At 41.3% G+C, this 14,949-nt stretch overlaps 1 protein-coding gene across 1 annotated transcript in view; it reads right to left on the bottom strand.

The window, feature by feature from the left end:
• Positions 1-14,949, bottom strand: part of nlgn2b (neuroligin 2b) — a gene marked incomplete at both ends in the record, with an annotated part of 48,524 nt that overhangs the window by 21,746 nt on the left and 11,829 nt on the right. The window contains one exon of the mRNA XM_079248262.1: positions 4,580-4,729. Within this exon, the coding sequence (XP_079104388.1) occupies positions 4,580-4,729 (150 nt within the window). The remainder of the gene's footprint in view (positions 1-4,579; positions 4,730-14,949) is intronic.

Here is a 14,949-nt window from a genome sequence, read left to right as displayed (position 1 = left end):
CACGATGGTGGGCCTTTCCCTAGAGTTCACTAATTAGTTAATTAGTTAATTAGTCTGAACAGATGGCTGTGCAACACAAATCAGAAGGCTCCCTGAGCCTGGGGCAGGAGGAAGGTGGGAGAAGGTGAGGTGAGCAGCAGTCTGAAATCACAACAGTCACTAAACCTCTGGACCAGGCTGCGTGCAGCAGACATTTTCTTCTCATTCACCCATTTTATTGCACGACGACAGAGCGTATCATAAATTAATAAGCAAGTTCTTTTAAGATGATCATTTACTAAAGAAATTACACGTGTGCTTAGCTGCACGACGGCAACGTAAGTTGGAAAAGCCCATATTCAAAGGAGCAGTGGTCACATTGCAGGGAGCATTTATAGGAATGAATACTTTGCATAACTGCAGATTTAAAAAAGCATTTCTGTAGGTTTATTTTTAGACTGCTCCCATCTCCCCCCTTCTGTTTCCTCTTTCCTCACTGTCTCTCCATGATTCTCCCTCGCTCATCTGTCTCTATTCCCTCCTCTCTCCTCATCCCTTACTCCTGACTCTCTATCACTCTCTTAAAGGCACAGGCATTGTATGAAATGAGGTTGGCATGCATAAGCTCCTGCGAGTGTAAGTACAGGATAATACTTAAGATTAGAACATAAAACCATTTAGATACAGTGTACCTCTGTTTCTCACTTTGACTCAAATACACAGTGTCAGAATGGAGTGTTATTAAAAATTCAGATGGATGGTGCATTATTCATGTGTATGTTTTACGCACGGCACGCAACCAATTACTACACACACACACACACACACACACACAAACACACTAGCATATGCACTAGAAGTAATTGGTGTGCATACAGGCAAACGTGCATGTTCATGTCTCACAAAACATACTCACACACACACACACACACACACACACACACACACACACACAAACACAAGGATAATCGCCTTAGTACAGTAACCCATTTAAAGCATATCTGAGAGTGTGAGTGAGAGTGAGGGAGCACACATTCTCCCACATACCAAAATTTTCAACAATGTTAATGGAATCGAGGACACTGCGTCGCACCTCATAATACATCAGCTGCATCTATCTCCACCTCTATCTTTCCATATCTTGCACATATTCTAATGATTGTTTGCAGAGTTTTAGGGTTCTAAACATCAACAATGTGTGGACGTGCTTCAAACATTTTTAAACCTGAAGACTGACGTGTGTAGAAACAAACACTCAACAATCCTGATCTCATAATGTGACCCAGTTCATGGCTTGTTAACGGCGGTGATTTGTCTACAAAGTGTGAAAACGCCCAAACGCAGAGCTGAAATCCATCCAGAGGAATCGGCAGGTCCTGCTCATTTCACTAACTCTCACTTTATCCTTGTCCTCATGTCTCTCCACTGGCACTGTCAATAACAGTGTGGATCATGTTGCCCTCTGCTAATGCTCTCTGCAACTCTTGGACTCTGTCCTAAACTACTCCACTTTCTCTGTTTATCATTATTGTGATATGTTGAAACAGGCCTGATGCAATAAACAAGATCTGATTACCCAACCTGGCAACCACAATGAACTGCCACAAATAAACTGTGTGCAAACACCTCCCAAAGATGACTGTGAATGCAAATACTTGACTTTCCTGATATCCAGCAGGAAGAGGGCTACCGATACACACACAAAGCTCGGCTCAGCCCACACTCGCAAGCTAAGCAAGCACTGCAAATCTCCAATAGAATGAATAAATAGAATAACCTTTCATCCAAAAATACAATTCAGGACAGCAACAGACAACCGTTTAGAGTTTTCCTTTTTTTTTTTTTTTTTTTTTTTTTTATCCTTTAGTGTTTGCACTCAGGTTGTCAGTGGTGTCTCAGAAGTAAAGTGAGTCATTTCCTGAGGATTGTCTTTTCAGGGGCAAATTAGAGCAACATTTCATCTAAAAGCATAATATTTGGACCGATGAAATACAGCAAAAACAGCTGGTTTGGCTTTAATTTGAAATCTCTGCAGCCAAAATTACATTTATGTATTTAAAGGAGCACCTATTCTATTCTATTCTATTCTATTCTATTCTATTCTATTCTATTCTATTCTATTCTATTCTATTCTACACTATACTATACTATTCTATAATATTCTATACTATACTATCCTATACTATACTATACTATACTATACTATACTATATTATACTATACTATACTATACTATACTATACTATATTATACTGTGCTATACTATACTACACTATACTATACTATACTATACTATACTATACTATACTATACTATACTATACTATACTATACTATTCTGCAGTCATTTAGGAGATGCTTTTATCCAAAGAAACTTACATATGAGTGAGAACAACACAAGCACAAAATCAAACAGTAGAGGACATCATAGGAAGGTGCTAGTAGATTGTCCAGTTGGACGCAAGTCTTTACATGTAGTGCTACAGGCTGTTTTTTTTTTTTTTTTTTTGTTTTGTTTTTCTTCCTTCCCACCCCACGGTATTACCTATGTTAAAATACAAAGAATTAATACCGTACTGTTTGTTGCAAAGAACTGGGCTAAGTTCTCAAACTTTTCCGACAATATAGCTAAACTAAGTGTAGAAGTGAAAAAGACAAATGTAGTTTAGACTCCCTGCATTTGTGTTACTTTAATATTGTGAAGAAAATCCAATGTGGTTGTGGTTTGTGGCATAATAAAGGACAATGCATAAAAGCAATGGTATGTACTATTAAGATTATCTGTACAGTTTAAGATAACTGGCCATTTAATACATTTGTATACAACTACACATCCACCTTCAATGCTTTCTCATCAACAGCTGTGCAAAAAATCATCATCCAACATTTTGGATAATAAAAGAAAAGTAAATTCTCTTATGATTAACAATAAACATACAATTTTTATTGTAGTTTTTGTCTTTAAGAACACACTTAAAAATAATCAACTTAAAGCATGCATCTAAAGTCTAATAAATTCAGGTTTTATGACAAGTAAAATTATCTTACTTGAAAATTAGCTGAATGATTTTATGACATGATTTTAGAACAGAAAAGAATTTGCAAATTTATTTTTTATTGTTACTCCGTAGACCTTGTTTTACTAATACTAATTTGTTAAAACTCAAGTATGTCTGCGCATTTGCATAAGTGTATAGATGAATGTGCTGTAAATACATCAAAATGTGTGAGAAAGATTAAGTCTTGCTTTGTCAGATACAATGCTGTCTGCTTTAAAAGCACCAACACAAAAGTGATTCTAACTAATTATAGCTTATGTAAATATCTCAGGTCCTTTTGCTGTCATTCAATGTAACATATCCAATTAAAAAGTATTTTAGTTGTCTAATGATGTCAGTTAACTGAAAAAAAAAATAAAATCACAAGACAGTTGTGTGTCTGAATGTGAATGTGTCATCTGGCATTATTTGATGCAATTTTGATGCACTGCCATATAAAATCTATTGTACTGAAAAAAATCTGTCATGTAGAGTGAACAATACCACAATCTGAAAACAAAATCCTGCAGCATGACCCCTTTTTACTTTCACATGTAATATTCAAAACTTCACAGTAAGAAGTATCAAAAAACCCCTAGTGTATTACAGCTCATGTTTTTAACATTTAATGTACTTTTTAAAGCTAGAATATGCAGAAGTTAAATGCCTAAGTATTAGCAGGCAATCATGTAGTATCTTGGTTTTAGGTTTAGTACTAAATGTATGACATGCTGGACTAACATGCGGTAAAATGTGTGCATTTCTAAATGTTTATTTCCAGTAGTATTCAAGCATCATTGGGTTAAAATAGAAAAAAAAAAAAAAAAGAAAAAGTAAAGTGCTTGAAAAATGAACCCCTACAAAGCCAAACCTGTCATCACTTTTAATACAAAAAGTTTCTGAGAAATTTTGCATTAACTTATAGTAAAAATTTTGCTCATAATAGATACCAGGAAGTAGAAGATCACACTATAATAATTTTGATATATTACATGGTAATAAATGATAATGGTTAAGTTTTTTGTTATGTTTTGCTAAAGGGCTAAGTAAAGACCTTATATAAAATAAAGTTTTCTTACCATTTTTTCATGGGTTGGGCTTTAAAGGGTTAAAAACATCAGGAGAGCTACCTTTGTGCCTTTCCGTTTGCTTTCATTGGGCAACCTGTTACTCTTTAGTGCAAGCTACCCACCCTTCCCTTTGCATGTTCCCTTTGCTGTTGCGTGTCAAAACCACTGAAAAATATTCTGAAAGAGTGAATGCTCCATATTGAAATTCAAATAGCATCTTCACTGAGATAAACATGTTCAAAAGCCTAGTGATGCTAGCTCACAATAAGACAGAGTAGAAGCTACATTTCACTGCAAAATCCTGTTCAAATCCCCTCCTCTGCTTATTTCGACATGAAAATTTAAAGAGGACATGCAACTTACTATTGTTGAAAATGCTGTTCGTCATCCAATGATCTTTAAATTTTAACACCATATTTTAACATCTGTTAAACTATGTGTCAAAGATGTAACAATAACTTAATGTTAAAAAAGCGGGCAAATCAAAACTTACCAAGCACACCGAGCCGATAGTTCATGGTGACAACGATAACGTTTCCGTACGCGGCGAGGACGCTTCCATCAAACATGTTCCCTGAACCCTCCATGTAGGAGCCTCCGTGGATGAACAGCATCACCGGCTTCTTACGACGATCACGGATATCTGCACAACACAGGTTAACAGAGGTCGTCATCACTCTCGCGTAAATTTTGGGGTCATTTGGAGCTAGATCAAGCACTAGGTATGACTGCTATAAATTACAAAGGAACAAAGTACAGCCACAGATTTGCCAGATGAAAGAAGAAGGGGAAAAAAAAAACATTATTAGCAGATTTAGTTAGAAGCAACTACATGTTGTCCCATTGGACTTGACCTCTATTTTTCTTTAAGTCAGGTGTGTTTCTCCTTTCCTGTGCAACATGGGGACATTTGAAACTGTTATTACCCTCTATGGACTGAGCAAATGGTGCAGCCAGTTCTGATACCCCCCCCCCCCCCCCCCCCCTTTCACATCGCACCCGAACTCCCCCCTCTTACCATGTCTGTGGTATATTCTGAGTGTCTGAGCGTGGATAAGGCTGAGGGCTGCCAATGCAGCCCAGTTAGGCTAAGAGTCTGCACTGTGCAGACCCTGTGGATAATTTGTATGAAAGGCAGACCAAGTGGAAACATAAATAACAGCCACAGCATCTGTTTACCCTGATGAGCTTCAGCACTGAGAGAAGGGGGAGACAGGGAGATAAGACGAGAGAAATAGAGATAAGGGAGGGGGCAAGGCTGAGAGAGGAAAGAGATGAAAATAGGGCAGCATGAGAGAACTGACAGGGGTAAAGAAATGGGATGGGAGGTTCACACACCGAAAACACACGATACCAAGGATGAAAACAAACAAACACAAAAACATTCCAAAGCAAGTCACACATGTTGAGGTACACTAATGAACACTAAAAACCACACAGGATTCACATCGTGTTCATACAAAGACACGCACACACACACCAACTCTTGCATAGGCAGCTGCGATGTCGAGTCGCTATGGAAACTGCTTCTCACTAATAGAACTGCACCAGCCATTCCATTGCACCGACTCACTGAATGCCTGTTGCCGTGGTAACAAATTCCACTCACGTATTTGCACACCCGCCTGCATCACCACCTGAATCTCAGGTTACACATGCACTTGGGTGCGTCACTCACAGTCAAGGGTTGCACACATAAAGACACACAAGCGAACGTAGCAATGTGGCACTTATGGCTTCACACAGGCAGAGTTTTATGCGTTTTTCTTTATTTTTAGATATTTTATAGATCATACGCATGACTCGAGCAGGCTTGAAATAAAAAAAAAAAAAAATTTCAATTGCACACTCCAGTACGCTGCTCTTTTCGTCTCTTCTCTGGAGTATTCTGAGCATCGGCTGATTTCCCAGAGGATATGTAAACAAGTTCAATTATCTTGGCGTTGCCAGGACAGTATAGAGGAGTGACGTATGAGCCGGCCGTCATCAGTCAGACTCACAGCAACGCTCGCGCTGTGAAACAAATAATAAGCGAGAGGGAATCCGAGCAATGACATGTTTACATCTTAAAGAACATACATCATTTTCTGTTCACCGCATTGTCACTCAGCGCCCGCTCAGAGGGGATTGTCAGGTTTCTCTAAACGCAACGTTAATTTTATGTTACTCCATTGTGTTTACAGAGATGAGTGATGTAAACATTTTTGCTCTCGATCTATTAAGCATTGAGCTCTGCAACATAACAGAGGCACCTGCCAACTGCTGATGTTTCAGGGTCTCATTTGAGTTTAGACAGAAGCAGATGACGTGTCCTCAGCCTTCACAGTCATGAAAATATACTTTGTATTTGTCAAGCAAATGACTTTGCCAACATATTGCACTCTTAAAAGCTTTTGCCTTGCTTTTTTTGTACATTTTTAAGGTCCATAAAGTTATAAAATCCACACTCGGCCACAAGCTACAGAAATGGCGTGCTAAGCTTAATTTTTTACATGTATACACAAACACACGCAGATGCATAATGACTTGAGTACATGGTAGCATGTCTTATTTCCCCTCCTTTTATTTATCATTATCTCAAATATTAATTGTATATGTGATGCATTCTTGTATTTTTTTTTGTTTTCAATTTATGATGTACTTTGTGAGTTTTCTCCGTGAGAAGGGTTACATAAGTAAAGTTTACTTACTTAGTCAACACAAAATCCAATAGATCCAAATGAAATCTTGTCAAATTCTGATTGGTGTGAAAAATTATAACTTCATGGAATTTACTTCATGGATGCCTTCCTACATTAAAAATGTTTTAAATTTAGAAATGAATTTTGGAGAGAGACTGCAGTAAAAGATGGACAACAAGGCAGTGAACAAGTAAACCCAGGCAGACGTCTTGTGGGTGGATGTGACAAATAAATATGTATTTCAATTATCTACACACGTTCCTGATATCTGAATGATGTACAGCATTTCAAGCAACAATCAGAACCGTCAATTCAGTAAACTCTTATTTCTTAACAGTCGCAAGTGCAGTTTATCTTTGAAGGTGTAACATACTGCATTAGCAGATGATACTGCAATAAAAACATTCCTGTTACATCAGTAAGGGTCCAGTAAAAGTATTTCAGTAAAATAGCTGTTTTTTATGAAAAAAAAAAAAGGTTTTTATGCTAAAATTTAAGGATTTTAAAGGGTTCAGAAACAACTAGGATGGTTGTCAAACTGATGGGATTTATATTGTCATGGCTGTATCTTGTCGACATTTGTGCTGAAATGATGAGAACCTGTCTGATGTACAGATATGACATCAACTTCATATATTTTCTTCATCATCTTTCTAAGGAAATTATCACAAGGCAGACCAATTTATTTAATCTTGCATCTCATCTTATAATATCAGCCTCTCTTTGTAAAATTAATCATATTGTATCAACACAGTTCCACTTTACACAGGTCCACAACCTCAGTTGCAATTAAGTTGTGTCAATGTCTTCAACATGAATAAAACCAAAATACAGTGATTTGCAAATCCTTTTTATAATATATTCAACTGAATACACTAAAAATAAGAAATTTAATGTTTAAACTGATCAACCTTTTTTTTCACAAAAATATTCCCTCATTTTGAATTTGATGCCTGCAACACACTCGAAAATGCCACTGTCTTACATCACCTTTCATTTTAACATAGGTAAACTTTTGGGAACCGAGGGCACTAATTGTTGAAACTTTGTATTTCAATTTTTTTTTCCATTTTTTCTTGATGTACAACTATGTCTGTTGTCATACTTTGCACTTTATAATGTGCCAAAGATTTTCAATAGGGGACATGGGGACATGTTTGAGATTCAAACTCAATTAGGCCATTATGAATTGTTTTGTTTTTTTTCCTGTCTGTAAAGCGTCTTGAGATGGCATTGCTGTGATTTGACGCTATATGAATAAAGTTGAATTGAATGCCATGTAGACTGCAAGCAGGCCAGTGTAGTACCCACACTCTTTACTATGAAGTCATACTGTTGTATCATGTGCAGAATATGGCTTGGCATTCCCTTGCTGACATAAATAAGGACATTCTGAAAAATACACCCCTTGGATTGCAGCTTTATGTTGCTGCAAAACCTGTACGTACATTTCAGCATTAATGGTGCCTTCACAGATGTGCAAGTTAACCATGTCATGGGCACTAACACACCCCCTCACCATCACAGATGCTGGCACTTTGTACTGGATAGTTTTTTTCTTCATTTGATTTCCCAAAACAATCTGAAATGTGGCCTTATCAGACAGCAGCACACTTTCCAACTTTACACCCATCTTAGATGAATGCTCACAGAATTGCTCCCAGACTGGTGAAACATGCTTTTCTTGTAAATGACTGGGCCTGAAAAGAATGCTCCTTTTAATCCTGACACTCACCTGTTTTTTGAGCATTCCTCAACAATCCCAGTCTTTTGTTTTCAGGATTTGCAAGTTAATGTATTCTGCTTATTTTTAAGGTTTACACAACATTGGAATTGGGGTTGTACATTATTGTCCTTCATTAAAAGTTGGCAGGAAAGCCTTACTGTGGTGAAATCCTTATCCGTCTGGGAAGGTATACATTTTCTTAAGTTAAACACATGAGGGCATAACACATGCATGTCAGATGTCAGACATCTGGACATACATGATGGTTAATGTTTGGTCAGCAAGCGTTTTTTTTTCAAATCCATCCATCCATCCATCTTCTGCCGCTTATCCGAGGTCGGGTCGCGGGGGCAGAAGCCTAAGCAGGGAAGCCCAGACTTCCCTCTCCCCAGTCACATTTGCCAACTCTGCGGGGGGGATCCCGAGGCGTTCCCAGGCCAGCCGAGAGATACAATCCCTCCAGCGTGTCCTGGGTCTTCCCCGGGGTCTCCTCCCAGAGGGACGTGCCTGGAACACCTCACCAGGGAGGCGTCCAGGTGGCATCGTGACCAGATGCCCGAGCCACCTCAACTGGTTCCTCTCGATGCGGAGGAGCAGCGGCTCTACTCTGAGCCCCTCCCGGATGACCGAGCTCCTCACCCTATCTCTAAGGGTGAGCCCGGCCACCCTGCGGAGGAAACTCATTTCAGCCGCCTGTATACGAGATCTCGTTCTTTCGGTCACGACCCACAGCTCATGACCATAGGTGAGGGTAGGAACATAGATCGACTGGTAAATCGAGAGCTTCGCTTTCTGGCTCAGCTCCTTCTTCACCACGACAGACCGGCGCAGAGCCCGCATTACTGCAGACGCCGCACCGATCTGTCTGTCGATCTCGCGCTCCATCCTTCCCTCACTCGTGAACAAGACCCCGAGATATTTAAACTCCTCCACTTGAGGCAGGACCTCACCCCCGACCCGGAGAGGGCAATCCACCCTATTCCGGCTGAGGACCATGGTCTCAGATTTGGAGGTGCTGATTCCCATCCCAGCCGCTTCACACTCGGCCGCGAATCGCTCAAGCGAGAGCTGGAGATCACGACCAGATGAAGCCAACAGGACCACGTCATCCGCAAAAAGCAGGGACCCAATCCTGAGGCCACCAAGTCGGATCCCCTCAACCCCTCGGCTGCGCCTAGAAACTCTGTCCATATAAGTTATGAACAGAATCGGTGATAAAGGGCAGCCTTGGCGGAGTCCAACCCTCACCGGAAACGAATCCGACTTACTACCGGCAATGCGGACCAAGCTCTGACACCTGTCGTACAGGGACCGGACAGCCCGTACAAGGGGGTCCGGTACCCCATACCCCCGGAGTACCCCCCACAGAAGCCCCCGGGGGACACGGTCGAATGCCTTCTCCAGGTCCACAAAACACATGTAGACTGGTTGGGCAAACTCCCATGCCCCCTCCAGGACCCCAAAGAGGGTATAGAGCTGGTCCACTGTTCCGCGACCAGGACGAAAACCACACTGCTCCTCCTCAATCCGGGATTCAACTATCCGGCGGACCCTCCTCTCCAGGACCCCTGAATAGACCTTACCAGGGAGGCTGAGGAGTGTGATTCCCCTGTAATTGGAACACACCCTCCGGTCCCCCTTCTTAAAAAGGGGGACCACCACCCCAGTCTGCCAATCCAGCGGTACCGCCCCCGATGTCCACGCAATGCTGCAGAGGCGTGTCAGCCAGGACAGCCCCACAGCATCCAGAGCCTTAAGGAACTCCGGGCAGATCTCATCCACCCCCGGGGCCTTGCCGCCAAGGAGCTTTTTGACCACCTCAGCGACTTCAGCCCCAGAGATAGGAGAGTCCACCCCTGAGTCCACCAGCTCTGCTTCCTCATTGGAAGACGTGTTGGTAGGATTGAGGAGGTCTTCGAAGTATTCCTTCCACCGACCCACTACGTCCCGAGTTGAGGTCAGCAGCTCCCCACCTCCACTGTACACAGTATTGATGGAGCACTGCTTCCCCCTCCTGAGCCGCCGGATGGTGGACCAGAATCTCCTCGAAGCCGTCCAGAAGTCTTTCTCCATGGCCTCGCCAAACTCCTCCCATGCCCAAGTTTTTGCCTCGGCAACAGCCGAAGCCGCATGCCGCTTAGCCCGCCGGTACCCATCAGCTGCCTCCAGAGTCCCACAGGCCAAGAAGGCCCGATAGGACTCCTTCTTCAGCTTGACGTCATCCCTCACTGTTGGTGTCCACCAACGAGTCCTGGGATTACTGCCACGACAGGCACCAACAACCTTACAGCCACAGCTCCGGCCGGCCGCCTCAGCAATAGAGGCATGGAACACAGCCCATTTGGACTCAATGTCCCCCGCCTCACTCGGGACATGGTTGAAGCTCTGCTGAAGGTGGGAGTTGAAGCTCGCTCTGACGGGGGACTCAGCCAGACGTTCCCAGCAGACCCTCACAACATGTTTGGGCCTGCCAGATCTGACCGGCTTCCTCCCCCACCACCTGAGCCAACTCACCACCAGGTGGTGATCAGTTGACAGCTCCGCCCCCCTCCTCACCCGAGTGTCCAAGGCATGTGGCCGCAGGTCCGACGATACGACTACAAAATCGATCATCGAACTGCGGCCCAGGGAATCCTGATGCCAGGTGTACATATGGACACTCTTATGTTGGAACATGGTGTTCGTTATGGACAATCCATGACGAGCACAGAAGTCCAATAACAAAACACCATTTGGGTTCAGAGGGGGGGGACCATGCCTCCCAATCACTCCCCTCCAGGTCTCACTGTCATTGCCCACGTGAGCATTGTAGTCCCCCAGCAGAACAATGGAGTCCCCAGAAGGAGCACCCTCCAGCACTCCCTCCAAGGACTCCAGAAAGGGTGGGTACTCTGAACTGCTGTTCGGCGCATAAGCACAGACAACAGTCAGGACCCGTCCCCCCACCCGGAGGTGGAGGGAAACTACCCTTTCATCCACCCGGGTAAACCCCAATGTGCAGGCACCAAGCTGGGGGCACCTGCTCGGCGCCTCCCACCATGAGCAACTCCAGAGTGGAAGAAAGTCCAGCCCCTTTCAAGAGTACTGGTTCCAGAGCCTAAGCCATGCGTCGAGGTGAGTCCAACTATATCTAGCCGGAACCGCTCAACCTCGCGCACAAGCTCAGGCTCCTTCCCCACCAGAGAGGTGATGTTCCACGTCCCTAGAGCCAGCTTCTGCAGCCGGGGATCGGACCGCCAGGGTCCCCGCCCCTTGCTGCCGCCCAGCTCACATTGCACCCGACCCCTACGGCTCCTCCCGCAGATGGTGAGCCCACGGGAGGTGGGGCCCATGTAACCCTTTCGGGCTGAGCCCGACCGGGCCCCATGAGCGAAGGCCCGGCCACCAGACGCTCGCTCTCGTACCCCAGCTCCAGGCCTGGCTCCAGAGGGGGGTCCCGGTAACCCGCGTCCGGGCAAGGGAACATTCATGCCCAGGTTGGTCGTCATCGTAGAGGTTTTTTTTTTCAAATATTTATCTAAATTACCATGAAGCACATTTGCATATTGACTTTGTGAAGGTTAGTTTGGCATGTTTCAAAATACAGAATGAGAAGCTGTAAGACACTCAAACATTTTTTTTGACAAATCAGAGCAGCCTGGGCTTTTATGGAGAGCCTCCTGAAAGAGACAGGAATTAAAGTGAGGCATTTTAGAACAAAATGAAAAGGAGCATTGCAGCAAGGAATGAAAAGGACAAAACAATGTGCTTATTAAACAAAAAAAACATGCAAAAAAGACGTTAATGATAGCAAAAAATACAACTATGAGCTTGTAAAGGAACATAAAAGTGCTTTAATGTCATCATGCTTGTTGAAATGCAGTTTGTTGGATTATTATTATTATTAATAATAACAGTAATAACATTATTATTAAGAATGAATAATAATAATAATAATAATAATAATAATAATAATAATAATTATTATTATTATTATTATTATTATTATTATTATTATTATTAGTAGTAGTAGTAGTAGTAGTAGTAGTAGTATTATACATTTATTTGCTGAGCATGTTACAAAAAGCAATCTCAAAGTGCTGCAAACTTAAATAATAAAAACAACTAAACAGATAAACACAAAACAAAGAGAACATGGGTTACAACTAAAAGAGAAAGCCACAGATAAATAAATATAATTTTATTGATTTTCAAAAATGATCACGGTGACCTCAAACGACAGTGATAAGTTGTGAATATAATAAACAGTGAAGGGTCAAGGTGTAATCTGTCACCCTAAAGAAGAGATTAGGAGCAGGCGACAGAAATCTGGTGGGTTTACAACTGTCTAAAAACCCACAATGCATTTCTCCTTTTCACTTACAAACTCAAGTCATTTGCTCCATCAGATGCTTAGTCATGTGATATTAGTTAAGGTTATTGTTGAGAGTAACTAGGCTATTCAAAACCCCTGCAGAGGTGTGGAAGTGGTGGAGCTGTCCTTCTACGCTACTAGCTGTTCCATTTTTGCTGTCCCTTCTTTCTAGAAAAGCATAACTGTGCGGCATGTGAAAAGCACTACATGAATAACAATGAAGTGAATTAACAGAAGGGTTTCTGAGATACAGTGGGAAGACTTCTGTTTACGGGTGGATTTCTGATTGGACCTACAGCCTCTGTTTCACTCACTTCAACCAGAAAATGAAAAGTTTTCTTTCTGGCTGGAACATCACAGTGAAGTGATGTAGTGGACAGATAAATGTGGAGAGGATGCAATTTGAGTCATGTCACATTAACAGATATGTTACCATGTTGAGGGTGTAGTCTGTATTTTCACCATTTGTTCATTGAATGGAGTCATTTAGCTTTTCAGAATTTTCCAACACAAAGCGCCGCTGAGCCAAGGTCATATGTATGAGAAAAAAACGACTAAAGTGGAACTGTGATGTTTGACTCCAAAACTGTGACAACGGTCACATTAAGTTAAAGTGAAGGCTTTTTTTTTTTTTTTTTTTTTTTTTTTGTAATGATGGATCCCTAAAACCAAAAGCTAAAAAGCTAAAGCTAAAAAGAACTAAAGTAAAAAAGAAAAGGTGTAAGAAAAGGCCCATCATTTTTATATAAAGATAAAAAAGTCATGCATACCTACAATGCCTTAATGAAAAGGATGGATAGGAAAAGTGGTGTTGAAGAAAAAAAGAAAAGAAACTCATCTATTATGTTAACAAAGTGCTGTGACTTAGGGATGACAAAAAAATTTTAAAAATATTTGTTAAGCTCATATTCATTCAAATAAAGGAAAACATTTGCGCATTTTGGAGGGGATGTGGGCAGACGTATATTCCGTGATAACAAAGCACATGATTAGGCTAATTTTCAATTCTGTCCAAAAAAAAAAGAAAAAAACAAAAAAAAAAGAAATAAAGAAGAAACAAAGAAAGAAAGAGAGAAAACATTCATTAAAAATCAGTGCTGATTAAACAGCGAGGTGAGTTGGGATTGCAGGGTGTTTATTCACTTATTTCTGATTTAATCTTTTTCCTGCCCAAATATTGCAACTGCCACCGAGCACAACAACTAAGTCCACCAACCCCGTGTTGGACAGGTCGCAAGTCCATCACTAAGACAAATAACCATGAAGACTTAGGTCAATTTACAGTCACTAATAACTGACAGTGTTAGCCAACACACTACCACGCTGCCTGCAGGCGGTTCGACTCACCTTTGGCCATGTAGTCTTAAATCTGAACAATGAGCTCACTGTCCTTCCTGCCGGCCTCAAAAACACAAGCACATTATTCACTCCTTTCTGTATCACCTAACATGATACCATCCTCCTCAATATCCAGCTCCCTCCACAACCCCCATTCTCAACAGTAATGTCTTACCTTCCAACAGAAAATGCCTACTTTCTACTTTTCCATCCCCCTGCTCCTCTCTCATTCATTCCCTTATGGTAAATTCAATTGATTTGGGTGTAAAAGGTTTTAGCCTGAATCAGCACTTGAATATATATATATATATATATATATATATATATATATATATATATATATATATATATATATATATATATATATATATATATATATATATATATATATATATATTTTATTTTATTTTTTTATTTTATTTTATTTTTTTTTTGCATCCACATTCATGCGATGCAGTTTCTTTCAAACAACTTTCAAATAAGATGCAAATACAACATTGTTTGTGAACCTTTGGCAAATATATACTTCAACAATTAAGTGAGGAGTTCAACTGCACCTCAGCCCTCTTGATCCTGTCAAGATCCATCACTTGTCGGCATAAATGTCAAACTCTACCACTGTCCTATTCGTCCAACTTCTCACTCTCTATTTCTTCACCTCTCTCACTTTCAAAGCTCTATAAATGTCAATTCATCATGCACTTGTCTTCATTATGACTGTTTTTTCCACCTCTGCCCCCTTCTTGCCCTCCACAGTGCTCTCA

Source organism: Telmatherina bonti (genome assembly GCF_933228915.1).
Source record: "Telmatherina bonti genome assembly, chromosome: 10".
NCBI lineage: Eukaryota > Metazoa > Chordata > Actinopteri > Atheriniformes > Telmatherinidae > Telmatherina > Telmatherina bonti.
The sequence above is the reverse complement of the archived record's forward strand: the minus strand, read 5'-3'. Positions and strand labels throughout refer to the sequence as shown.